General features: G+C 47.3%; 2 protein-coding genes across 5 annotated transcripts in view; both read right to left on the reverse strand.

The window, feature by feature from the left end:
* The window catches only part of Tmem217b (transmembrane protein 217B), a 29975-nt gene extending 8430 nt beyond the window's left edge, over nucleotides 1-21545 (reverse strand). The window contains exon 1 of the mRNA XM_039099302.2: nucleotides 21418-21545. The gene's annotated coding sequence lies outside the window, so the exon portion shown is untranslated. The remainder of the gene's footprint in view (nucleotides 1-21417) is intronic.
* Nucleotides 1-26406, reverse strand: Tmem217 (transmembrane protein 217). 4 transcript variants are annotated; one of them, XM_039099298.2, is made up of 4 exons: nucleotides 26284-26406; nucleotides 21418-21541; nucleotides 19025-19136; nucleotides 1-763 (listed from the first exon to the last, which is right to left on the reverse strand). In XM_039099298.2, the coding sequence occupies exons 1-4, from the start codon at nucleotides 26334-26336 to the stop codon at nucleotides 183-185; spliced, it is 870 nt and encodes a 289-aa protein (XP_038955226.1). In that variant the 5' UTR covers nucleotides 26337-26406; the 3' UTR covers nucleotides 1-182. The 4 variants fall into 4 exon arrangements, with proteins under 4 accessions (XP_038955226.1, XP_038955227.1, XP_038955229.1 ...); XM_039099299.2 differs by lacking the exon at nucleotides 21418-21541 and having other exon boundaries at nucleotides 26284-26375; XM_039099301.2 differs by lacking the exons at nucleotides 19025-19136; nucleotides 21418-21541 and having other exon boundaries at nucleotides 26284-26377.
* Between the last annotated feature and the right edge of the window lie 42 nt (nucleotides 26407-26448).

Raw genomic sequence — 26448 nt, forward strand, 5'->3', positions numbered from 1 at the left:
TTTTCTTTTTTTCTTTTTATTGTTTTACTTGTCAGGTCTGTAATAGCAGACATGGCTAGGTAGGGGGTCGAGGCTAAAGAGGATACAGCATACCAAAGGCAATCCTCCCCCCAAAAAGGAAAGATGTATGTGGGGGACTAGGACTACCCCGAGAATTTCCAGGGATGGAAAATGGTCACCAATTAGTCACTGTAATGGGGGATAAAGTTTATAATCTTTGATTTCCGCCTTGGAGTCTCTCCGCTTCCCAAAGAGATACGCCTATGGTAGGTGATTATGTTGCCCTGTTTTTTGCTCTGGTAGATGATTTGGGCGTGGGTGACGACGAAATATAGCCAGAAGCAGTGTAGGGAGGCCCGGGATACCCAGCCGAACCATCGCATGGCTCTGACCAGGGCCACGCTGAACTCGTCAGTCAGGGTCTGGACAGCCAGGTTGACGGTCTCGTATATGATGATCCAGACGGTGTAACTCATCAGGCCCTCGTAAATCTGGGCGTACACGGAGTACAGGAGGAAGCAGCTGACTAGCATGGTGATGAGGGACAGCGTGAGGACGATTTTGAAGCTCCAGCAGATGAAGAAGTGACTCAGTATATTGATGCCCTGAGAATGGACGTTATCCGTGCAGTTGCCGTTCCCGAGATGCTTCCTTTCAAAGATGAGGTGCATGTGGGTCGCCATGACGGAGAAGACGCCCGACAGCACTGTGCCCATCTTGGCCGTCAACCCACACCAGCTCTGATTCTTCATGCCAACGCCTCCTGCGGAAACAAACAACCCCACGGGGATTCAGTTCCTGTCCGCGCAGGAAATGCCAGGCTCTCCGCCACCCCGGCTCCGCCCCCCTCAGAAGCAGAGTGGAGAGGGGAAATGGCAGCTTTAGCCGACCAAAGGTGTTGGACTGGGGTAGGGGTGGGGAGGAGGCCTGGGTGACTCCTCGTGGGTAAAGAGCTTGCAGAGGACCTGAGTTCAGGGCCCACTGTGAAACTCCTGCAGTGGCCTGTGCTTCTGTCACCCAGGTCATTGGTGGGGGGAATGGAGACAGATCCTGGAGTTTACTGGACTAGGAGAAACAGAGCTTCGAGTTCAGGAAGAGAACATGTTTCAAAGGAGTATGACAAAATATGAGTCATAGAGGAAGACACCTGACACTCTCTCTCCTTAGGCTAAGGGCAAGCCGAGAGAGATGGGTTTGCCCAGTCTTTTTTTTTTTTTTTTTTAAATAAGATTTATTTATTTATTGTATATAAGTACACTGTAGCTGTCTTCAGACACACCAGAAGTGGGCATCAGATCTCATTACAGATGGTTGCGAGCCACCATGTGGTTGCTGGGATTTGAACTCAGGACCTCTGGAAGAGCAGTCAGTGCTCTTAACCTCTGAGCCATCTCTCCAGCCCCCCCCCCCTTTTTTTTAAAGATGTATTTATTTATTATAGATGAGTACACTGTAGCTGTCTTTGGTTCAGATGCACCAGAAGAGGGCATCAGATCCCATTATAGTTAGTTGCAAGCCACCATGTGGTTGCTGGGATTTGAGATTTGAACTTGGGACCTCTGGAAGAACAGTCAGTGCTCTTAACCACTGAGCCATCTCTCCAGCCTGCCCCATGTTTTCTATGCCTGGCTTCAGAAGTCCCATACTAACAATTCCAGCCTGCTCCTCAGAAGCCGACCCCACGCGATGCGCCATAGACTGGGAAGGGCAGAAGGTGTTTCCATTTTCCTGTTGGGGGCAGGTTTTTGTCAACCTGTGGGGAATACTTCTTAGCTGAGTGCTCAGGATCCAAACCCAAATTTGCCAAACTGCCCAAAGAAACAAGAACCATCGTGGCAAAGTAAAACTCACAATGACCCGCCCTGGCTTCCCCTGGCTTCTTCCGCCTTGCTGAGACTGAAGGCTCTGTCTCTGTGTCTCTATTGGTCTGTCTCTCTCTGAGTGCCTGATGTTAATAACCGACAGCCACTGCCCCCGCCCTGCCACTGCTTTGTAGAAGGGGTTAGACCTCACACCACCAATAGAATTGGGAGGATTGCTTACAGAACTCTTAGAAAACACAATGTGACTGTGTGAACAGTTAGTAAGTAGACAACGGGGGAGGAGCTGGGGACCTGCTCATTGGATACAGCATTTGCTTTGTACATGTGAAACCCTAGGTCTTAGCCCCTGCACCATAAAAAACCATGGTACACACTTGTAAATCCAGTACTCTGGCGTGTAGCGGCAGGAGGATGAGGAACTCAAGGTCATCGTTGGCTCTGGAGTGAGCGAGTTCAAAGGCAGTTTGACTGATAGGAAAACCTGTCTAAAAAAATAATGTAGGAGTTCTTCAGGAAAGAGTGGGCTTGGGGGGAAGCTTGGTGGGTTGAGGAGCTTGCTGCCAAGCCTGACAACCTGAGTTCAAACCCCGGACTATACTCCACAAAGCTGTCCTCTGATCTCCACACACGTGCCCTGGCACATGTGCCCTCATACACATAATAATAATTACTAACATATATACACTTAATAATAATTAAGGATGTAAAGGGAGGGCTGGAGAGATGGCTCAGTGGTTAAGAGCACTGACTGCTCTTCCAGAGGTCCTGAGTTCAATTCCCAGTAACCACGTGGTGGCTCACGACCATCTGTAATGGGATCTGATGCCCTTTTCTGTTCTTAAGTATAAAAGGAGGAAGGACTTGGTACATAGTTACATAATGTGAGTGTTACATTGTTGTCAAAATCTCATCTCTACAGAAACACACTACAGTAGGTCTGACTCTTAGTCTGATGCCTAGGACCCCCACAGGGCAGAAGGGGAAGGAGTGACTTGGAAATTGCCCTCTGACACTTCCTACGAGACTGTCGTGGCACACGGTGCACACACTCATTAGCACAAAATGAAAAGAAGAATGACCAGTGGAAAAAACCCATTAATAGAAGACCTTGCAGAGTCACCGCCAGGGTTAAATGAGCAAATATGTTTGGGAGACTCAGAAAGGTTGTGCACGCAGGGGGCACGGACCAGCTCAGGGCTCTTCTGTCTTTATGCCAACGGGAGACTCTGCATGTTAACTACTGTTTGCTAGGCTCTGAGCACAGCAATACCAGTTAGAGTCTTTCCCGTGCCTATTTCCCGCTTTGCTAAGAGTCTGGCTGTGTTCAGGATGACCAGAGACCTGGATCCAGGGGAAACATTTGCCTTCCCAGACATTGCCTCAAAGCGAGGACGCCCATGGACATAGTTGCAGGGGACGAGACACATGTGGAAATCCACTGGGCACTCTGCCACGACCCTCTCTGCCTGACAGTGGATGCAGGAGGACATGGGCATTACAATCCTTACGTTTTACTTTTTCTCACTTTTTTCATTATTTAATGTGTGTGTAAGTGTGTGTATATGTGTATGTGAGAGTGTGTGTGTGCATATGTGTGTATGTGTACATGTGTGTATGTGTATGGGAGCATGTGTGTGTGTGTGTGTGTGTGTGTGTGTGTGTGTGTGTGTGCAGTACCCAAGAATTCCAGAAGAGGGCATCAGATCTCTATGCAGACTTGGCCTGCCTCTGCTTCCTGAGTGCTGGGATTAAAGAAGAGTGGCCATCACAGTTGGCCCAAAACTGCTTTATTTGTTTGGTTTTTGTTTGTTTGTTTTTTCTGAGGCAGGGTCTTGTTATATAGCTCTGGCTGGCCTGAAGCTCACTGTATAGATCAGGCTGGCCTGAATCTGCTTATCTCGCCGCAAGTGCTTCGATACTCAGGTCATCATGCTTACAAAGGTGCTTTGCGTGATAGGCTCATATGTTTGAATGCTTGGTCCTCAGTTGGTGGAATTGTTTGGGAAGGATTAGGGGGTGTGGTCTTGTTGGAGTAGGTGTGTCACTGGGGGTGGGTTTTGAGGTTTCAAAAGTTCATGCCAGGTTCATCCCCAACCCCGTCTCTCTCTGTCTCTGTCTGTCTGTCTGTCTGTCTGCCTGTCCGTCTGTCCCTTCCTCCCTCTCTCACTGCTGCTTGTGGATAAGATGTAAGCTCCCAGCTGCTACTCCAGCGCCATGCCTGCTTGCCTGCTTGCCTGCCTGCAGCCGTGCTTCCTGCCTTGATGGTCATTCACTCACCCTCTGAAACTGCGAGCTCCCAAGTTAAAAGCTTTCTTTTATAAGTTGACTTGGTCATGGTGTCTTCTCATCGCAATGGAACAGTCATTGAGACACAAGGCAAGGAATTTAAGCTCTGGACTATCTCCCTCAGACCTTAAAACTTCTGTTTTCTGTTTTCCTTTCGTTTGAGACCGGGCTGGCCTGGAACTCACAGAGATCTGCCTGCTTCTGTCTAGAGAGCTGGGCTCAAGGCAACTGTAAGCACACAAGGCTCAAGACACGTTTTACTGGGCCCCCGCTACCCTAATGTTAGCTTACAAAGCTCCATTAAGGCTTTATTCTGCTCTTCCTCCCCACCTCTGCCTGGCCCCTCCCACTCTTGCCCCCCCCCATCACAGCCTTATCTCTTCACTGTGACATCCATTACTCTCTTTCTTCCTCTCCCTCCTCCCTCAAGACCTCATGTCCCCCTTAGTCTATTTTCTAGTTTCATGATCCATCTCCCCCGGCCCTGCCCTCCACGGGAATTAAAGTCTAGGATCCACATGTGAGAGAACGTAGGTCCTATTTGTCCTTTGAGCCTGGTTTATTCTACTTCCTACGAGGGGTTTCCAGCTTCATCTGTGTCCCGGCAAATGTCGCGATTTCATATTATTTCACAGCTGAGTAGATCCCACAGTCTGTAACTTCCGTCTCTTCCCCATTCATCCATCAGCTGATGGACATCCACGCTGGTCCCCTTCCTAGGTGTCTTGGGTTTCTGAGACAGGAGGCTAGGGGTGTCTTAGCTGCCTCCTCTGCCTCAGGGCCCCTCCTAAAGTCAGAGTAAAGGTCTGGAGCGGCTGCCACCTGAACACTGTCCTTGGGGGAGGGGCCTTTTACTCACCAGCTCTCTTCTTCCGGCCCGTTTTAAGGGCTGCCTGAGTCTCCTATGCCATGGCTGCAGGCTTTACCGAGAGTAACTGCTCGGTACCAGCAGAGAAACAGCCTTGTCTTTTTTTTTTTTTTTTTTTTTTCTTCTTCTTCTTTTAAATTTTATGTGGTTGAGCGCCAGGTGCATGCAGTACCCACGGTAGCCAGCAGAGGGCGCCAGTCGGATCCTGAGGAACTGGAGTTACAGGCAGTTGTGAGCAGCAAATGCTCTTACCATTGAGCCATCTCTCCAGCCCGGTGGTCTCACTTCTTTTTTTTTTTTTTTTAAATATTTATTTAGTTATTTACATGTAAGTACACTGTAGCTGTCTTCAGACACACCAGAAGAGGGCATCAGATCTCATTACAGATGGCTGTGAGCCACCATGTGGTTGCTGGGAATTGAACTCAGGACCTCTGGAAGAGCAGTCAGTGCTCTTAATCGCTGAACCATCTCTCCAGCCCGGTGGTCTCACTTCTTATAGGTTGATTAAAGGCTGAGGCTTTGAGCTTACTTCTCAGCCAAATAGCCAGCATCCAATCCAGCAGGGTGTGTGTGTGGGGTGGGGGGGCACTCTCCAGGGGCCACAACCTGCTACCTCTCCATTTTCCCAGCAGGAGAGAAGTCCCAGATACTGTAGGGAAGCCAGGGTTTTCCCTTCTTCCATTGTTCTTCCAGGCCAAACTCTTGCTCAAGAGATCAGATTTTCCAAAACAAAAGCCGGATCCTCTCCAACACTGAAAGAGAACCAGCCTGTCATACTTCGACAGTGAGTCAGCTGACAAGCAGGGAAAGCAGTCCCCACTGGGGATGAGCGAATGCAGACAATAAACCACAGGGTTGCGCACACAGTCCTGGACGACGACGTCAGACTCCATTCGTCGCCCCAGGGGTGACTCTACACATTCCTTCCTGCGTGTATAATCTTTTATTTCTCAAAGGTCTTTTCTCTACGTGGCTCTTTCCTCTGGGTCTTTCAGATCTCCTGCACGGTGTCAGGGTCCCACGTTAGCTTCCTTTCTGTGGTCGCCGGCTGTCTGCCAACTTGCCCCTCACCAGCGGGCCAATCAGGAGTGCCCCGGAAGCTCTCCTCTGCGCTCAATTCTTCCACAGGAAGTTAAACTTCTCCAAGAGCCTTCAGCAGCCTTCCTCTCGCTGTTCAATGCTCAGAACTGGACACATGGGCACCTCAGGCACGGTATCACCATAACTGCCATAGACAAATATTTATGCCAGGACTAAGAACCCAGCTGCCTTATTCCACCAGCAAGGAGGTCTCTTGATGAGGAATATGGAGTTTGTTCCACTTATGACCAATTTTCCTTGAATGTGGAGGTTTATGATGTCAGGTAGGACCTTCACTACCTTAGTGACTGTGCCTTCCACAGACATGGCAATTATGAAGCCTTATGTATCCACACAGTTGGCCAGAATAAAGTTTACATTAAGTATCACTTGGGGCAGATGGCTATGCTACCAGGGTTTTTTGATTTATTTTGTTGTTGTTTTTTTGTTTTGTTTTGTTTTTCAGAGTAACAGAGGAAGGGTTTTCGAGATAGGGTTTTCTCTGTGTAGCCCTTGCTGTCCTGGAATTTACTCTGTAGACCTCTCTGGCCTCCAACTCAGAGAGTTCTGCTTGCCTCTGCTCAGATAAAAGGCGTGCGCCACCGCCCAGCTTGGAAATTGGTAGCCTGGTTGCTCCCAATGTTTTTTAAATGATATTTTTACTCATTTTGTGTGCATGCCAGTGTTAGGTGTATGGGTGTGAGCATGCCACAGTGTGTTTGTGGAGGTCGGAGGACAACTTTTGGGAATAGGCTTTCTCCTTCCACCTTTATAAGGGTCCTAGGAATTGAACTCAGACCTTCAGCCATCTTGCTTGGCTCATGTAGCCTTGGCTTGCCTTGAATCCATTATGACTTTGGACTCCTGATCCTCCTGCCTCTTCCTCCAGTGCTGGGGTCAATAGGCATGGAGCCAATGTGCCTGGCTTGATGCTGTCAATTTGTAAGAAAGGACCCAGAAGAGAAGAAACCAAGGTGACCATACATGGTTCCTCTTTGTCATCCAGTCGGCTCAGAGGTGTTTATGGGCCTGCTAGGGCCACTTGAACCATCACAGACCCTGGCTTCTACAGATAGAGCAGCAGAGAAAAGAGATGGAGACCCCTGAGGGTTTCACAGAGCAGACCCCCCACTGTTTTTTAAATATATTTTTAAAAAACACTTATTTATTTATTTATTTATTTATTTATTTATTTATTTATTTTTTTTTTTGGTTCTTTTTTTCGGAACTGGGGACCGAACCCAGGGCCTTGCGCTTCCTAGGTAAGCGCTCTACCGCTGAGCTAAATCCCCAACCCAAAAACACTTATTTTAATATATAAGTACACTGTAGCTGTCTTCAGACACACCAGAAGAGAGCATCAGGGGGCTGGGGATTTAGCTCAGTGGTAGAGCGCTTACCTAGGAAGCGCAAGGCCCTGGGTTCGGTCCCCAGCTCCGAAAAAAAGAACCAAAAAAAAAAAAAAAAAAAGAGAGAGCATCAGATCTCACTACAGATGGTTGTGAGCCACCATGTGGTTGCTGGGAATTGAACTTGGGACCTCTGGAAGAGCAGTCAGTGCTCTTAACCGCTGAGCCATCTCTCCAGCCCTGCCCCCTGCCTTGTTTTAAGCTCCCACAGGAAAGGGTTAAATGGATTTCCTATCGCTGGAAGGATAAAGCAGCCTCGAAGGCTCTGCCTTGTAAGCATTCTTTTTTTTTTTTTTTTTTTTTTTTTTTTTTGGAGCTGGGGACCGAACCCAGGGCCTTGCGCTTCCTAGGTAAGCGCTCTACCACTGAGCTAAATCCCCAGCCCCCCTTGTAAGCATTCTAAAGTCTTCCATAGCTGGTCCTGGAGATGGCTCAGTGGTTCAGAGCATTTACAGTTCTTGCAGAGGACCCTAGCTTAGTTTCTCAGAATTCATGAAGGCAGCTCACGGCCGCTTATAAGTCCAGCTCTAGGAGACCCAGCATCGTCTTCTGGACTTGGGGGGAACTTACACACGTTCACATATCCACGCACACACATATGCATAATTAAAAAGTAAATTAAGTCTGGCCGCTCCAGCAACCGAAGGAAGCAGGGAGTCTGAAGTTCTTCATTTCTCCTTCCTCTCTTGCAAATCTAATCCCCCAGGCTAATCCTCAGTCCTGTTGCAGACCACCTGCCCCTCCCCGCTCTCTGCCCCCCATGCCCAAAGGACTAGTCAGATTCTAGTGGAACACCCTGCTTCTCTCCCTCCTGTGGACCTCCTCGGGACACCCACTGGCCCATCTGCATTCTTATGTGTCAGTGATTAACACCTGGAAACACATTTTCTGGAACTCCTAGTAGGCACACCTATTGGGATCCCAGAAGAATTTCCTACCAGGCAACGAACAGCCACCACACCAGAGAGGAAACAATCTGAGGAACAAAACACCGGCCCAACAAAGACAAGATGGGATATCAGCGCCAGAATCACAGTCTTCCCAAACTCAGATGTCTAGATATCAGCATGAAAACGCAGTCAGGGCAAGGTTGCCACGAGAGACTAGCAGCCCTACCACAGCAGGCTCAGCCTATGCAACTGAAACACAAGAGAAAGACCTTAAAATGGCCTTCATGAATGTGACGGATGCTGGAGGAGGAAGTGAATCAATCCTTTTAGGAAGTCTATGAAAGGGCTGGAGAGATGGCTCAGTGGTTAAGAGCACTGACTGCAGGAGGTTGGGGATTTAGCTCAGCGGTAGAGCGCTTACCTAGCAAGCACAAGGCCCTGGGTTCGGTCCCCAGCTCCGGAAAAAAAAGAAAAGAAAAGAAAAAAAAAAAAAAAAGAGCACTGACTGTTCTTCCAGAGGTCCTGAGTTCAATTCCCAGCAACCACATGTTGGCTCACAACCATCTGTAATGAGATCTGGTGCCCTCTTCTGGCCTGCAGTCACATATGCAGGCAGAATGCTGTACATAAAATAAATAAATAAAATCTTTCTCTCTCTCTCTCTCTTTTTTTTTTTTTTCGGAGCTGGGGACCGAACCCAGGGCCTTACGCTTCCTAGGCAAGCGCTCTACCACTGAGCTAAATCCCCAACCCCATAAAATCTTAAAAAAAAAAAAAAGAAGTCTATGAAAACACAGTGGAAGGAAACGCATAAAACAGTTCAAGGCCTGAATGTGGAATTCGAATCAATAAACAAACAAACAAAAAACCAAACTGAGGGAAATCTGGAAATGAAAAAAAATTGAGGAATTCAAACAGGAACCTCAGAGGCAAGCCTCACCCACAGAATACAAGAGATGGGAGAGAGAATCTCAGGCATTGGAGACATGACAGAAGAAATGGGCGCTTCGGCCAAAGAAAATGTTAAATCATAAAAAAAAAAAGGAAAAATTAGGCACAAAACATCTGGGAAACCTGGGATGCGTTGAGAAAACCAAGTCTAAGAATGATGGGAATGGAGGAAGGAGAAAAACGCAGGACAAAAGCACAGAAAATATTTTCAACAAAATCATAGAAGAAAATTTCCCCATCCTACAGGAGGAGGTTGCCTTTTAAGGTAGAAGCAGCTATCAGAACACCAAGTAGGCTGGACCAAAATCAAGTCCCCTCAGCATGTAATGTACAGAACAAAGAAAATATTAAAAGCCACAAGGGAAAAATACCAAGTAGCATTGAAGGCAGACCTATAGGATTACATCCAACTTCTCTCTTTCTCTCACTCGCTCTCTCTTTTCTTTTCGAGACAGGGTTTTTCTGTGTAATAGCCCTGACTGTCCTTGTAGACAAGGCTGGCCTCGAACTCACAGACATTCACCAGTGTCTGTCTCTGGAGTGCTGGGACTAGAGGCATGCACCCCTATCCCCAGCTCTACACCAACCTCTCAGTGGAGACTGACTTTAAAAACGAGAAGGGTCTGCACGGATGTGCTGCAGACTCTAAGAGTCCACAGATGCCAGCCTAGACTCCTATACCCAGCAGAACTTTTCATCACAATAGATGGAAAAGGGACATTTCGTGATAAAACCAAATTTAGGCAATATTTATCTACAAGTCAAACCCTACAGAAGGGACTAGAAGGAAACCCCCAACCTGAAGAGGTCGGCTACAGCCATGAGAACACAGGGATAAATCCCAGACCAGCAAATCAAGAGAGGGGAAGCACACACACACACACACACACACACACACACACACACACCCCACACATGTATATACACAAACTCATACACACACCACACACACAAACATACATCACACATACATACTATACACCACACATACACACACAAAGAGCACACACATACCACATACCACACAACATAGCACACACGCAGCACACAAACACACGAATACCACACACACACACACACATACACACTCACAGACATACACATGTATATACACAAACTCACTACACGCAGCACACAAATACACACAAACACACCACACATACATACCACACACCATACATACACACAGAGCACACACATACCACACACTACACAACATAGCATATATACAGCACATATAGCACACACATATACACACATACACATACACACCACACATATACCACATACACACACAGCACGCGCACGTACACACACACAGCACACGCATGTACACACACACACCACACACACACACATAGCACACACACACACCACCACCACCACCACCTCCACCTCATAAACAAAATATCAGGAATCGGCAAACACTGCTCACTGATGCCTGTCTGTGCGGTTTGAGTAGGGTTCATCCCATAGGTTCATATGTTTGAGCGCTCAGTTACTAGGCAGTGGTGATGCTTAGCAGGAAATAGGAGGTTTGTCACTGGAGTGGGCTTTGGGGTTTCAAATGCTCAAGCCAGACCCAGTCTCTCTCTCTTCCTGCTGCCTGCTTCTCTGGATGTAGAGCTCTCGGCTACCTTTCTGGCACCATGTTGGTCTGTGTGTCGCCATGATGACAATGGGCTAAACCGTTGAAGGTAAACAAGCTCCCAATTAAATTCTCTCTTTTATAAGAAATGGACATGGTATCTTCTCATAGCAGTAGAACACTAAGGTAATATCCCTCAACACCAGAGGTCTCAATTTCCAATACACAGAAACAAAAGGATAAAAAAAAAAAAAAGCCCAATAATTCAAGCAAATGGATCTAAGAAGCAAGCTGGTGGAGTCCTTTAAATATCTGACAAAATAGGGCTGGAGAGATGGCTCAGTGGTTAAGGGCACTGACTGCTCTTCCAGGGGTCCTGAGTTCAATTCCCAGCAACCACATGGTGGCTCACAACCATCTGTAATGGGATCCCATGCCCTCTTCTAGTGTGTCTGAGTACAGTGTACTCATAAACATAAAATAAATAAAAATCTTTAAAAGAGTTTAAATGGGGGCTGGGGATTTAGCTCAGTGGTAGAGCGCTTACCTAGGAAGCACAAGGCCCTGGGTTCGGTCCCCAGCTCCGAAAAAAAGAACCAAAAAAAAAAAAAAAAAAGAATGTTAAAAGAGTTTAAACGGATAGATTCGTGAAAACTGAACAGCTCTCTACTGAATGAAAAAAAAATGGGCCAAGACAAATAGAGAAAGTAAAGGCTTTCTAGAATTGAATGGAAACAAACACACAACATACTCAAACTTAGGGGACACAATGAAGGTTGTTTCGGAAGGTGTCTCAGTTAGGGTTTTCCTGCTGTGAACAGACACCATGACCAAGGCAACTCTGATAAGGACGACATTTAACTGGGGCTGGCTTCCAGGGTCAGAGGTTCAGCTGGATACAAAATTAACACACACAAATCAGTAGCCTTCTCACACACGAGGGACGGAGAAAGAAATCAGGGAAACAGCGCCTTTCACGTAGCCTCAAAGAGTATAAAATACCTTGGGGTAACTCTAACCAAGCAAGCGGAAGACTTGTATGGTAGAAACTTTATGACATCGAAGGAAGAAATCGAAGAATATATCGGGATATGGAAAGTAAAAAAAAAAAAAAAAGGACATCTATCAAAAGCAATCTACAGAGCTAAGGCAAACCCTATCAAATTTTCAACACACTCTTTCACAGATCGTGAAAGGACAGTTTACAGCTTCATATGGAAATGAAAAAAAAAAAAAAAGTCAGGATAGGTAAATCAATCCTGAATGATAAAAGAACTTCAGGGGATGTCACCATTCCCAATTCCAATCCAAACTATAGAGCTACAATAATATATTAGCACAAAACCAGACATGTTGATCAACAGAAGCAAACTGGAGAATAAAGCATAAAGCCACACCCCTGTGGACGCCTGATAGTTTAAAAGAAAAAGCCAGAGACACTCTGGGAAACAAGACAGCGTCTTTAACAAATGGTGCTGGGCAAGCCGGACAGCCCCATGGAGAAGAATCCAAATAGACCATGCTTCTCACCGTGCACAAAACTCCAAATGGACCAAAGACCTCAGCATAAAATCAAATACACTGAACTTGATAGAAGAGAAAATTGGGAATAGCCCTGAGCTCATTGGGCCCAGGAAAAGACTTTCTGAACAGAGCACACCATTGACACAGGCTCTAAGACCAGCAATTCACAAATGGGACCTCATGAAACTCTGAGGCCTCCATATGGCAAAGGACACGGCCATTCAGACAAAGCAGCAGCCTACAGAATTCTAAAATATACCAACTACCCGTCCAATGGAGGGCTGATATCTAGAATCTATAAGGCACTTAACAAACTGTCAGATATCAAGAAAACAACCCCATAAAAAAATTGAGGTCCGCATCTAAATTCCAGAGAATTCTCAAAGGAGGAATCTCAAATGGCTGAGAAGCATTAGAATAAATGTTCGACGTCCTTTGCCCTCAGGGAAGTGGAAATTAAAACTACGTTTTGAGACTTCTGTCTTTCAGCTGTCAGAGTGGCTAAGGTCAATTACGCAAGTGACGGCTAGTGCTGGAGAGGGTGGGTAGCAAGGGGAACTTGCTCCACTGCTGGTAGGAATGCTGGCGCCCACTGTGGAAGTCAGCATGGTGGTTCCTCAGGAAGATGGGAATAGATCTACCCCAAGATCCACTGGGCATGTAACCAAAGGACACTCCGTCCTACCACAGAGACACGTGCTCAGACATGTTTATAGCCGCTCTCTTCATTATAGCCAGAAATTGGAAACATCCCAGATGTCCCTGGACAGAAGGATGGGTTTTTTTTTTTTTTTAAAATGCGGTGTATGGAGTGTTATTACTGAGCTATTAAATAAATGGAATTATGAGGTTTGTAGGTAAATGGTTGACACTAGAAAGAAACATCATCCTGAGAGAGTTATCCCGGAACCAGAAAGAGAAATATGGTATGTATTTGGTTATACGCGGATATTTGCTGTCAAACCAGGCTACATCTCGTAGAAGCACAGAGGTTAGTTGTAGAGTAAGGGACTGGGGGAGGGGGTCGGAAAGGAAGGTAGAATAGATAGTTATGGCTGGGTGGAAGGATCAAGCAGGGAACGGTAGGGAAGGAGGAGGAAATACATGGAAAGACTGCTAAAGTTAAGGGCCATTTGAGGGGCAGTATGGAAATCTGTTGAGGTTTGGTCTGTTGCTGGATTGTGATGCTGAATTTGGGCCCCCAAGACCTGGTTGCCCTAGAGAGTCCGCGTGTAGACCCAAGTGACACCATGGGATCTTACCCCAGCTTATCTCTGCTTGGTGAATAAAGATGCTGACAGCCGATGGCTGGGCAGGAGAGACATGGGTGGGGGTTTAGGGTTCTCCGGCTTGGGGGTCAGAGGAGATGGAGAGAAGAAGAGGGGAGAGGAGAAAGCTGCCATGGGTTGGGTGAGTCATGAAATAATAACCATGTGGGCTGGCTAACTGGAGTTAAGAGCAGCCCAGATGAAACACGGCAAATTATCTAATGGGATTAATGGCTGGGAAGTAGACATAATGACATGGAGGGTAGATACCTGCCCCGGCTCTTGTGCCGATTAAGGCTTATTGTAAATATAAGGGTAGTGGGTGTCTTTTATCTGGGAACTAAATGGTTAAAGGTGGGGCAGGAACCATGCATGGATAGGGATTAAATTTTTCTTTCTTTTTTTTTTTTTTCCGGAGCTGGGGACCGAACCCAGGGCCTTGCATTTGCTAGGCAAGTGCTCTACCACTGAGCTAAATCCCCAACCTGGATTAAATTTTTCTTTTTTTTTTTTTTTTTTTTTTTTGGTTCTTTTTTTCGGAGCTGGGGACCGAACCCAGGGCCTTGTGCTTCCTAGGTAAGCGCTCTACCACTGAGCTAAATCCCCAGCCCCTGGATTAAATTTTTCTATGGCAGAAATCCAACACCACAGAGGCATCCTGGAGTATATACGGATATGAAGGAGATCTCACTGAAATCATCTAATAATGGGGGAAGACAGAGCTCCAGCTGGCCAACTCTTGTTATCAAATGAAGCTTCTAGTCCCGAGATTGGGTTACATCGAATTGAATTGTTGGCTGTGATGGTTTGCATATGCTTGGATCAGGGAATGGCACTGTTAGGAGGTGTGGCCTTGTTGGAGTGGGTGTGTCCTTGCTAGAGTGGGTGTGTCCCTGTGGGCGTGGGCTTTAAGACCCTCATCCTAGCTGCCTGGAAGCCAGTCTTCCCCTAGCAGCCTTCAGATGGGGATGTAGAACTCTCAGCTCCTCCTGCACCATGCCTGCCTGGATGCTGCAGGATCCCCCCTTGATGATAAGGGACTGAACCTCTGACCCTGTAAGCCAGTCCCAACTAAATGTTGTCCTTATAAGAGTTGCCTTGGTCATAATGTCTGTTCACAGCAGTAAAACCTTAACTGAGACATAATCCATTAGAAGCCTGTTTGTTTTCTAAAGAGAGAAATGGAGTGGATACAGACGGGAGGGGAGGTGGGTAGGAACTGAGAGGAGTAGAAACCATAATCAGTATATTATGTGAGAGAAAACTTTCTCTTTTCTTTCTTTTTTTCCTTTTCTTTTTTTTTTTTTTTGGAGCTGGGGATTGAACCCAGGGCCTTGCGCTTGCTAGGCAAGCGCTCTACCGCTGAGCTAAATCCCCAACCCAAAACTCTCTCTTTTCAATAAAAGGGAAATACATGATGCTAAAAAGACAGAAAAAAATATATTTTAAAATGGCCTAGCACAACGTCCTCGGATCAGCGGCGAGCCTCAGCGTTTAGTACGACGCTGTCTTTCATTCATCCATCTGTGGAGATCAGCTTATCTTGAGGCTGCATGAACTGGGCTGATCGCAGCTGAACTCAACTAACGTCTGGAGTGGGTTGCGGGTTGGCCCGGAAGCTCTGTTGATTTTGGTTGAGCTCATTCAGACATCTGAGGCTCAACTGCCTCTTGGCTGACCTAGCGTGGCCCCGGCTGGGCTCCCTCGTAGGGGCGTGGCCCAGCTCCACATCCTCTTTATCGAATAGCAGGTTAGCCTAGGCAGGCTCTCGCGGCAGTGGGTGAGAGCAAGCCCAATCACACTAGCGCCTTTTTAGGTCATGTTTCCGTACTGGTCACAAAATTCCCACCGACAAAAGCAACTGTGAAGGTGATCCCGGAGCCAGAAAGAGAAGGTCTCCCACGGATGAATTGAGGCCATTGAGGCTGCCCGCGACCGAGGTGCTAGCCAATGGCGCGCCATGGGGCTGGGTCACCAAGCTGAAGAGGATCATGTGACTCTGTAGTTACACTGAGAGAGTCTTTTGGCACCAGATCCTGGGGGCTATCCCTCTCCTCACCAGAACAGCTTTTTTTTTTTTTTTTTTTTTTTTTTTTTTTTTTTTTTTTTTTAATTCTGTCGGCTCTGCACCCGGCTGGCTCAAAACGTGGAGCAGCAACACTTTATGGACAGGCCCTCGACACTCACCCCTGACTTGGTTCATATGGAACAATGAAGAGTGGCTGGAGCTGGCCGTGGACCTCATCTGTAAATGCTCTCCCGGCACACGTGCAGGAGACTATAGCTTCAGCCTCTAGCACTGGGGAGAAAGGAGTCTGTGTGGCTGCAGTAGTAGGGGTAGGCCCTCAGTTTTCAGAGCCTGGGAGAGTCTTTATGCATAGAAGGGCTTGTGCCATAGGTTGTAGTGGATTGGCCTAACGCTGCCTGTATTTAATGCCAATTTGCCCCTCCATCCCCCCAAGCCGGGTTACCCCAAAGATGAGAGAGTCCGCACTTCAGACACTGAGTAATCCTGCCTCTGGTTAGTTGTGATTGGTGCATAAAGATGCCAACAGTCAGTAGTTGGGAAGAGACAGAGATGGGGTTGAGGTTTCGCAGGCCTGGAGAGAGGACCCTCGAGGAGGGGAGGAGGAGGAAGGAGGGGACATGGAATAACAGAAGAAGGTGGGGGCTGGAGAGATGGGTTAGTGGTTAAGAGCACTGACTGCTCTTCGAAAGGTCCTGAGTTCAAATCCCAGCAACCACATGGTGGCTCACAACCATCTGTAATGAGATCTGATGCCCTCTTCTGGTGTGTCTGAAGACAGCTACAGTGTACTCATATATAATAAATAAATAAAATATTAAAAAAAAAACCAGAAGAAGGTGCAGGAGAGGAAGAAGGAGAAGCCACCATGGGTTAGCTGAGCCATAAAAACGTGGCCCTGGGGGCTGCCCAATAGTAAGTGATAATTTGGGGTTATGGATGGGAGAGTAGATTTTAACAGTATGGAGGGTGGGAGCTGTCCAGCTATGGGGCTCCTTAAGGCTTATTGTGAATACAAAGGTTTTGAGCCTGTCTTCCTTCCTGGAACTCAGCTACCTAAGTGGGGTAGAAACCCAGCACCGGTATTTTAATATTTAATAGTAAACTAGGTCCAACAGAATAATCCTGAGTAGGGGAAGGAGGAAGAGGAGGAGGATGGCAAAGTGGGAAGAGGGATGGGGAGGGAGAGGAGAGGGGAGGGGAGCGGAGGGAAATGGGGAGTCCCTCTAGCTTTTCTACCTGCTTCTGTTTCTCAAGTGCTGGGATTAAAGGTGTGTGCCACCGCCTGAAATTTTTATTTTATTTTAAACAAAGAACCAGGGCTGGAGAGATGGCTCAGTGGTTAAGAGCATGGACTGTTCTTCCAGAGGTCCTGAGTTCAAATCCCAGCACCCACATAGTGTGGCTCACAACCATCTGTAATGGGATCTGATGCCCTCTTCTGGTGTGTCTGAGGACAGCGGCAGTGTACTTATATAAATAAAATAAATAAATATTTTAGAAAGGAAGGAAGAAAGAAAGAAGGCAAGTGTCTGGACAGTTGTGGCACACACCTTTAATCCCAGCACTCGGGAGGCAGAGGCAGGTGGATCTCTGTGGGTTTGAGGCCAGCCTGGTCTACAGAGTGAGTTCTTGGACAGCCAGAGTTACAGATAGAAACCCTGTCCCAAAGAAAGGAAGGAAGGAAGAAAAAAAAAAAAAGAAGAGGCATAAAAAAAGAACAAAACTTGCAGACCAGTGTTGCTCAAAAGAAAAACTATTGGTAATAAAGAGAGCGCACTACACATGGCCGTATGTGCCGTATGAGGAATTGAACCCTGTGTATTACCAGAATGTGGAGGGAAGGGAGCCAGGTGTCGCAGCATATGTACCGTGTGATGCTATTTATAAAGTTTCAAAACACAAGAAACGTGTTGTTGTTTCACACACATATGTAATAGTCTGCAACGTGTGTGGAGACTCTAGCTCAGGATGGAGGTCTCCTGTGTGGAAGGGAGAGCAAGGTGGGTGAGGGATGAAGGTGCCATAGCTGGCTCTCAGTCTCTTTGTCATCGGCTGTGTCCCTATGTCCTGCCTGGGACAGGCAGCCATCTGCTGTGGGAGGAGGAATCTGCTATGTAAGGCCAGTGAGCTGAACATGGCTTTTACGTTTTAAAACGGGGGGAGACCGAGAGAGTGTTTTTTGTGATGCGTGAGAACGTCACGACGTTCCGACTTTGGTGTTTACGATGAATAACTCTCTAATGGGGTACAGCCTTGCTATTTTACCTATGGATGGGCTAGGCAGCTTTCAGATGCAGGGCAGTCCATCAGGGGCTGGCTGGTTCATAAGCTCACCCTTTAAAAGACCTAATTACTACCAAGCCGTGGTGGCGTACGCCTCTAATCCCGGCATTTGGGAGGCAGAGGCAGGCAGAGTTCCAAGACCAGCCTGGTCTACAGAGCAAGTTCCAGGATAGCCAGGGCTACACAGAGACGCCCAGTCTGGACACCTGCCCCCAAGAGACTCATTACTTCTTTGAGTGTGCGTGTTGGGAGGTTAAAGTGCATCACTCCTTCCACTGTGTGGATCTCAGGGACTGAACTCCAGTCATCAAGAACGGTGGTAAGTGGGGCTGGAGAGATGGCTCAGAGGTTAAGAGCACTGACTGCTCTTCCAGAGGTACTGAGTTCAAATCCCAGCAACCACATGGTGGCTCACAACCATCTGTAATGAGATCTGATGCTCTCTTCTGGTGTGTCTGAAGACAGCTACAGTGTACTTGTATATAACAAATAAATAAACCTTAAAAAAAGGGGGGGGGGGTTGGGAATTTAGCTCAGTGGTAGAGCGTTTGCCTAGCAAGCGCAAGGCCCTGAGTTCGGTCCCCAGCTCCGAAAAAAAGAATAGAAAAAAAAAAAAAAACAAAAAAAAAAACGGTATCTTTATCCACTCAGCCATCTTTACCGACCCAATTTACCCCTTTAAAAGAACTAACGTAAGCCCGTGTGAGCACAGGTGGTTGGAGGCAGGAGGACAGCCTTGAGTGTCATCCTTGGAACCAGTAACCATCTGCTTTTCTTCTGTGACAGGCTCTTTCATCGACCGGGAACTCATCCGTTGGGTTAGAATGAGTGCTGGCCAGCAAGCCTCAGGCAGTGTCTTCTTTCTGCCTCCCCAAAGCTGGGAGAGCAAGTTTGCTGGCCCAGTAAGTTTACATGGGTTCTGGGGGTCGGACTCTCAAGCTTTTAAGGTAAGTGATTTATAGACTTGAATAATCTTCCCAGCCCCTCCTACAGCCCTTCATAGGAAAGATTTCCAGCCCTGCCTGTTGGATCCCTGGAACTGGAGTTGGAGAAGGCTGGCACTGTCCGGTAGCTGGTGGGTATAGGACTCGGGTCATCTCCAATGTCTTCTGGCCTCCTCAGGCGCGGGCAAAACTGTCATAAAATTAAAAGAACTAATAAACTTATTTGTGTGTGTCTGTGTGAGTTTCTGTGTGTGATGTATTTGTTTCTCTCTGTGTCTCAGTGAGTGTGTGTATGTGTCTGTGTGTGTCTTTGTGTGTCTCTGTGTCTGTGTGTATCTGTATGTTTGTGTCTGTGTGTCTGTCTGTGTGTGTCTGTCTATGTGTGTGTATGTGTGAGTCTCTGTGTGTGTGTCTCTGTGTTTGTGTCTTTGTGTATGTGTCTGTGTGTGTGTGTGTGCGTCTCTGTGTGGGTATGTATGTGTGTGTGTGTGTCTCTGTGTATGTGTGTCTCTGTATATGTGTGTATCTCTCTCTGTGTGTATGTGTATATCTCTGTGTGGGTATGTATGTGTGTGTGTGTGTCTCTGTGTATGTGTGTCTCTGTATATGTGTGTATCTCTCTCTGTGTGTATGTGTATATCTCTATGTGGGTATGTGTGTGTGTGTGTGTCTCCGTGTGTGTATATGTCCTTGTGTGCCACTGTGTGTGTCTTTCTGTGTTTGTGTCTGTGTGTATGTGTCTGTGTGTGTATATGTGTGTGTCTCTGTGTGTGTATGTGTGTCTCTGTGTATGTGTATATCTCTCTGTGGGTATGTATGTGTGTGTATGTGTGTCTCTGTGTATGTATGTGTGTCTCTCTGTGTGTGTGTGTCTCTCTCTGTGTGTGTCTCTCTCTGTGTGTGTGTCTCTCTCTGTGTGTGTCTCTGTGTGTGTGTCTGTGTGTCTCTCTCTGTGTGTGCGTGTCTGTGTGTGTATGTGTATATCTCTGTGTGGGTATGTATGTGTGTGTCTCTGTGTGTGTCTCTGTGTGTGTCTCTGTGTATGTCTCTGTGTGTGTGTGTGTCTGTGTGTGTATGTGTGTCTCTGTGTGTGTGTGTGTCTCTCTGTGTGTGTGTCTGTGTGTCTCTCTCTGTGTGTGTATGTGTGTCTCTGTGTGTGTGTGTGTCTCTGTGTGTGTGTGTCTGTGTGTCTCTCTCTGTGTGTGTCTCTGTGTGTGTCTTTCTCTCTGTGTTTGTGTCTGTGTGTATGTGTGTATCTCTCTGTGTGTGTATGTGTATATCTCTGTGTGGGTATGTATGTGTGTATGTGTGTATGTGTGTGTGTCTCTGTGTGTCTCTCTCTGTGTGTGTGTCTGTGTGTGCATGCACAGGACAACTTTCAGGGTTGCTTTTCCTCTTCTGCCACGTGGGCTCTAGGGCTCCAACTCATTCACCTGACTTGGCAGCAAGTGCCTTTGCCCACTGAGCCGTATTACCAGCCCCAGGTTGGTACTCTCTAATAGCAAAACATAATTCAAGTTACAAGCTATGTACTATGATCCGTGTACTTGCTTTCTCAGGTTTAAACCTCACACTGTTTTTATTTCCTCCCCTTTTTGGGGAGAGGGTCATCTTATGTAGCCCAGGCTGGCCTTGAACCTCTGTGTAGCCAAACATAACCCTGAGCTCCTGACTCTTTGCTTCCTCCACCTTTCACCCACTGCAGCATCTTGCAGGTCACTATCACCCCTCTTAGACAGAGTTGCTGGTGCCCTGGCTAGGCAGGGAACCACCCCTCCCTTGCCCCTCCCCCTCCCCTCCCCCTCCCCTTCCCCACCCCTCTCCCATCCCCCCACCGCTCCCCCACCCACAACCCATTCATTCCGCTGAAGCTGCAAAAGGCTTTGAGGAAGGCGCTGTTTTAGCAAGATGAAGACCTTTTCAACCAAGAGGTCATGCAAGCTTCTAAATCTTTAGTATGGGAGATAACATCCCTCTGTGGGTAAGGACACAACCATTCCCAATCAACAATGTGCAAACCTGGGCCTGGAGAGACTGCCCGGCGACTGAGAGCACTTGCTGCTCTCCTGGAGGACCCAGGTTCAGTTCCCAGCATCCACGTCAGAGGTTCATGACTACCTGTGACTAGCTCTGGTTCCAGGGGACTCTGACACCTCTGGGCTCCATGGGCACCAGGCCTGCATGTTGTGTACACATATATGTGGTGACACACACACACACACACACACACACACACAATTGCATATATATACATGGCGGCACTCACACGTACACACGTACACATAACATGCTTTTTCAAATGTGCAAAACAACATGAATCTAAAGACACCAATTCTCTCACCCAGTGAGTATTGGGCAAGCACTCGAACAGTGCCCAGCTCTGAGATGTCACACACACAGCAGGCTACAATACAACGCTTAGTGAAGTTCACATTTCCAGGGGTAGAGATGGGTCACAGACAAGTATATACCTCAGCCTGTGGAAGAGCGCGGGAGAGAAGATCACGTGGTGGAACCGACACCTCAGATGGGCAACGGTTAGGGAGGGCCAACCGGGATGAGGGAGCGTGGGGATGTCGAAAGTCACGAGGGAATCTGGGGGGAGAGAATTCCAAGCAGAGGACATAGTTACAACGGACATCCTGTCGTGGGGACATGCCTAGCGTGTTCAAGAGTCAGCAGAAGACCAGACTGGGCTTGGAAGAGCAGAGCTAGGCAGGGTCAGATGAGGCTGGAGAGAGAGTGAGAGGAGCCAAAACCCCCCGAGTGTCTAAGAGGTATGGATCTGGGCCTGGTGAGTTGGCTCAATAGGCTGAGGGCAATGATGGCCTGAGTTAGGTTCCCAGGACCTACACGGTGAGAGAAGAGAAACACACACACACACACACACACACACACACACACACACACACACACACACGAAATACATTCCACACATGCATACAATACACACACACCACATATGCATACAGCACACACACATAAAACACACAAACACCACACATACATACAGTACACACGCATGTACAACATATACATACATACCACACATGCATACAACACACACATAATCGCACATACACTATACACCATATACAACATATAATCACACACACAATCCACACATAGCACACAATCACACATACCACACCAGCACACAGGTAACACACAATCACACATACAGTCACACACACCACACATGCATACAACACACATCCATACAACACATACGCACACACCACACACACCACACATCCATACACACACACCATATACACACACCACACACAACCACACATATACAACACACCATACACAACACACACAACATACAATCACATACACAATCACACACAGCACACAACCACATGTATAGCACACAATCACACAATCACACACATAACACACAATCACAGTCATACACACCACATATACATACAACACACACCACAGATACCACACACACATCATACAGTACATACCCACACCACATGTAAACACACACACCACAGAATCACATATAGACTACACATATGACCACACATACACAACATACAGTCAGTCACACACACAATCACATACTATATAATCGAACATACAACACACACACAACACACACAATCACACACATTCAATCACACACACATACCACATACATAATCACACATACCCAACATTCACAACACACACACACACACACACACACACACACACACACACGAGTGTCATGTATCCCAGACTGGTCTTGAACTTCTGGTCCTTTTGCCCCTATCTCTTGTACATGTGTGTGCAATCTTTTTTTTTTTTTTTTTTTTTTTTTCGGAGCTGGGGACCGAACCCAGGGCCTTGCTAGGGCCTTGCTCCTGCTAGGCAAGCGCTCTACCACTGAGCTAAATCCCCAACCCCCTTTTAAAGTTTTTTTTTTTTTTTTTTTTTTTTTTTTAATGTGTGTGCAGTCTTGTGGCTCAGAAGTTAGGGTTTTTTGCCAAGTGTGCTGGGAGCCCTTGCAAGGTTTGAGCAAAGGGAAAAGGTTACATTTGAAAAGGCCCCTTGGAGGGGTTGGGGATTTAGCTCAATGGTAGAGCGCTTGCCTAGCAAGCACAAGGCCCTGGGTTCGGTACCCAGCTCCGAAAAAAAGAAAAAAGAAAAGAGAGAGAGAGAAAAAAAGAAAAGGCCCCTTGGCTTCTGTGGGAAGAACAGAATACTAAGGGCCTAAGATTCAGCATGGCAGAATAAAAGTCCACCACAGGGCACAGGGAGGTGCTGGGAGAGCTCCTGCCTGCTCCACGAAAGGCCCAGGATCCAGTCTTCAGTAAAACCATTGGCCAGGCATTGCAGTGCATATCTTTTATCCCGGCACTTGGGAAGCAGTGTCAGGTAGATCTCTGTGAGTCTGAGGCTAGCCTGGGCTAGATAGTGGGTCTCAGGCTGGCCCGCACTACGTAGTGGAAACTCCATCTCCAAATAAATCAATAAGATAAAAGGGGTGCAATTGGTCCACATTAGGATGGCTGTGGTGAAGGTGGGGAGGAGGGGGTTAATATTTTGGGCTCCCCTATCACATATGATTTAAAATATTTTTAAAATATGTTTATTCATTTATTATATATAAGTACACTGTAGCTGTCTTCAGACACACCAGAAGAGGGCATCAGATCCCATTACAGATGGTTTTGAGCCACCATGTGGTTGCTGGGATTTGAACTCAGGTCCTCTGGAAGAGCAGTAAGTGCTCTTAACCACTGAGCCATCTCTCCCAGCCCATGATTTAAAATATTATCGCCAGGTGACCGGGTTTTTTTATTTTTTGGGAAGAAACCTTGGGTAGAGAACTGCGAAGAACTGGGCGGGGAGCCTGGAGGGCTGGCGGATTCTGAGCAGAGCAATGTTAAACTCAGCCCTTGGGGAACCAGCATCATCTAACATTTCCTACATGAGTTTTATGAAGGGATTCTTGGAGACCCTTCAGGGTACATAGATTATCTTCTCCTTCCCAGGTAGTGAAAATGTCAAGTCCACAGGGAGCATCTCAGCCCAGAGCCAGAGTGCTAGCCTGTGGTCCCAGCGCTTGGCAAGGGGGGAGTGGGGCAGAAGGGTCAGGAGCTCGAGGCCTGTCTAGGATATGTGACCCCCTTCCTCAAAGCAATAATGACAAAATCAGGGAGTGTGATGATGGCTGATCCCAAACATCAACTGGATGAGACTTAGCACCTCCTGGGCGACAGGCCATTCCTGTGGGGAAGGGTTACCTCAAGTGGGTTAATGAAGGTCAATGCTAACAATGGGGTGGCTGAAACCATCAACCATCAATGGGGGGACCTGGATTGTATAAAAGGGAGGAGGTGACCAGCGACCTCAAGCTCCCAACCTGTGATTTACCCCTCCACGCTGACTGCAGCCTGGAACTGTGAGCCAAGCCCTTGCTCCCTTCAGCGGCTTCTGCTGAGTATTTTACTACAGCCGTGGGGAAAGACGGCGAGGGCGATGAGTGTGCCTTACTACACTTCTAAAACTGTGGAAGTAAAGTCGCAAAGCACAGGTCGGTCTTCACACAGCCACCTGCAAGGCTGACCTAGGAGAAGACAATCTTGATGCTAGCCTTAACAGAGAGCACTCTGGGGGCTGGAGAGATGGCTCGGTGGTTAGGGGCACCAACTGCTCTTCCAGAGGTCCTGAGTTCAAATCCCAGCAACCACATGGTGGCTCACAACCATCTGTGATGGGATCCGGTACCCTCTTCTGGTGTGTCTGAAGACAGTGTGTATAGTAAATCTTTAAAGGGGAAAAAAAGATACAAGTCTATAAAAGAACAATGGGCATACAACTCTATCGTGTGTGTGTGTGTGTGTGTGTGTGTGTGTGTGTGTGTGTGTTAACCACATGTATGCAATGTCCACAGAAGCCAAAAGAGGGTGTCTGATCCCTTGGACCTGGAGTTACAGGCCATTGTGAGTCGCTACCTGCTGTGGTACTTGGGAACTGAACTCAGGTCCTCTGCAAGAGCAGCACATGCTTTTAACCCCCACCAGGCTCACAGTCCTATTTTAAAATTAGCAAGCAAAAGAAGCCTGAAAACTGGGAGTAATATCTATGTAGAAAGATGTCACCAGAGGACATATAGAAGCAGGTCTTTTTTTTTTTTTTTTTTTTTTTTTTTCCGGAGCTGGGGACCGAACCCAGGGCCTTGCACTCGCTAGGCAAGCGCTCTACCACTGAGCTAAATCCCCAACCCCGCAGGTCTTTCTTTTAGTGGGAAAAGAAGGAGCCTTGAGAATCCTCCAATATGTTGGGCCAGCAAGATGGCTCAGTGGGTATAGGGGCTTGCTGCCAAGCCTGAGGACCTGAGTTTGATTTCTTCCGACCTAAATGGTGGGAAAACGGAAAACTGCAAGTTGTCCTCTGCCCTCCACACTTACACACACACACACACACACACACACACACACACACACACACACACACGCACGCCCACACGCATGCACGCACGCACAAATAAATGTAATATTTTTTTAATATTTAGAAAACAGGGTGTTAGTACAGAGATGGATTGGGGGGGGCAACCTGCACACATCTACAGTTCCTTGTCTGAACAAAAATTTTTTGGGGTGGGTAGAAAATCTCCATCTTCCCTCGAAGTGTCGTCCCAGGACACACTCCAAAAAGAGAGGTAGTCATTAACATGACACCCAAAGGAGACAACATGCTAAAACCAGATCTCATTTCGAGTCGAAATTAGATTGAAAAATTAATCTGTAGACGGAAGATTTATAACCGGTTAATAAAGGGGTTGAGGCTATTGGGGTAGATTCTCCATCTTCCTGATCGTTGCCATGGAGATGTCCAACAACCCTTAGAGAAAAACGGTACTTGGAGGGTAAAACAGTATTTCCTAAGTACGACTTCTCAGTACCTCGATCCTCACAAGCAGAAAGAGTAAGACCCGAAGGAGGGATTACATCACGAAGTTCAGTTAGCGGAAGAGAGGGAAACTCTGATCAATCAACTGCTATTCATACAATAGTTCCCCGCCCTGGGGTCTGGCCGGAGCTATCGTCTAAGAAATTGGGATCCTAAGGGAACAAGGAGGGGGCTAACCACCCTGGGTGCCATTGAGGTCTCAAAAATGGTCTCCATAATTACATGAGACCTTACTTAAGACTAATGTATATAAATGTTATGGTTTCTCCTTCCCTCTCCCCTCCAGGAAAACCCCAGAACCTCAGCCCATCAAAGGCAACAGTCCCATCTCCTTCTTCCCATTCCCAGCAGGTCTTTTTCTTTTTTTCTTTTCTATTTTCTTTTCTTTCCTTTTTTTTTTTTTTTTTTTTTTTTTTTACCTGGTTCTCTGCCTCCGGGGAGTAGGAACTTTCAGCCCCGCCTTCCTGCCCATCTAAGCCCCGCCTTCCCGGCCCACCTGTGTGCCCAGCCCATGACGTTGCCGCGGGGCTTCAGCGGCCGGCAGGATCCCGGATCCTTATTGGTCCATCCGCTCACCGGCCTGC

Source organism: Rattus norvegicus, chromosome 20 (assembly GCF_036323735.1).
Source record: "Rattus norvegicus strain BN/NHsdMcwi chromosome 20, GRCr8, whole genome shotgun sequence".
Classification (NCBI taxonomy): domain Eukaryota; kingdom Metazoa; phylum Chordata; class Mammalia; order Rodentia; family Muridae; genus Rattus; species Rattus norvegicus.

Excerpts from the sequence above, each read along its gene's own strand:
- Tmem217 (XM_039099298.2), bottom strand. The coding sequence starts at position 26,336 with ATGGGCAGGAAGGCGGGGCTGAAAGTTCCTACTCCCCGGAGGCAGAGA. Across the intron at positions 19,137-21,417 it reads GCGCTCTTCCACAGGCTGAG|TTTTGCCCGCGCCTGAGGAG; the intron begins GTATATACTTGT and ends ATTTTATGACAG. Across the intron at positions 764-19,024 it reads CAGTTCCAGGGATCCAACAG|GAGGCGTTGGCATGAAGAAT; the intron begins GCAGGGCTGGAA and ends TTGTTTCCGCAG.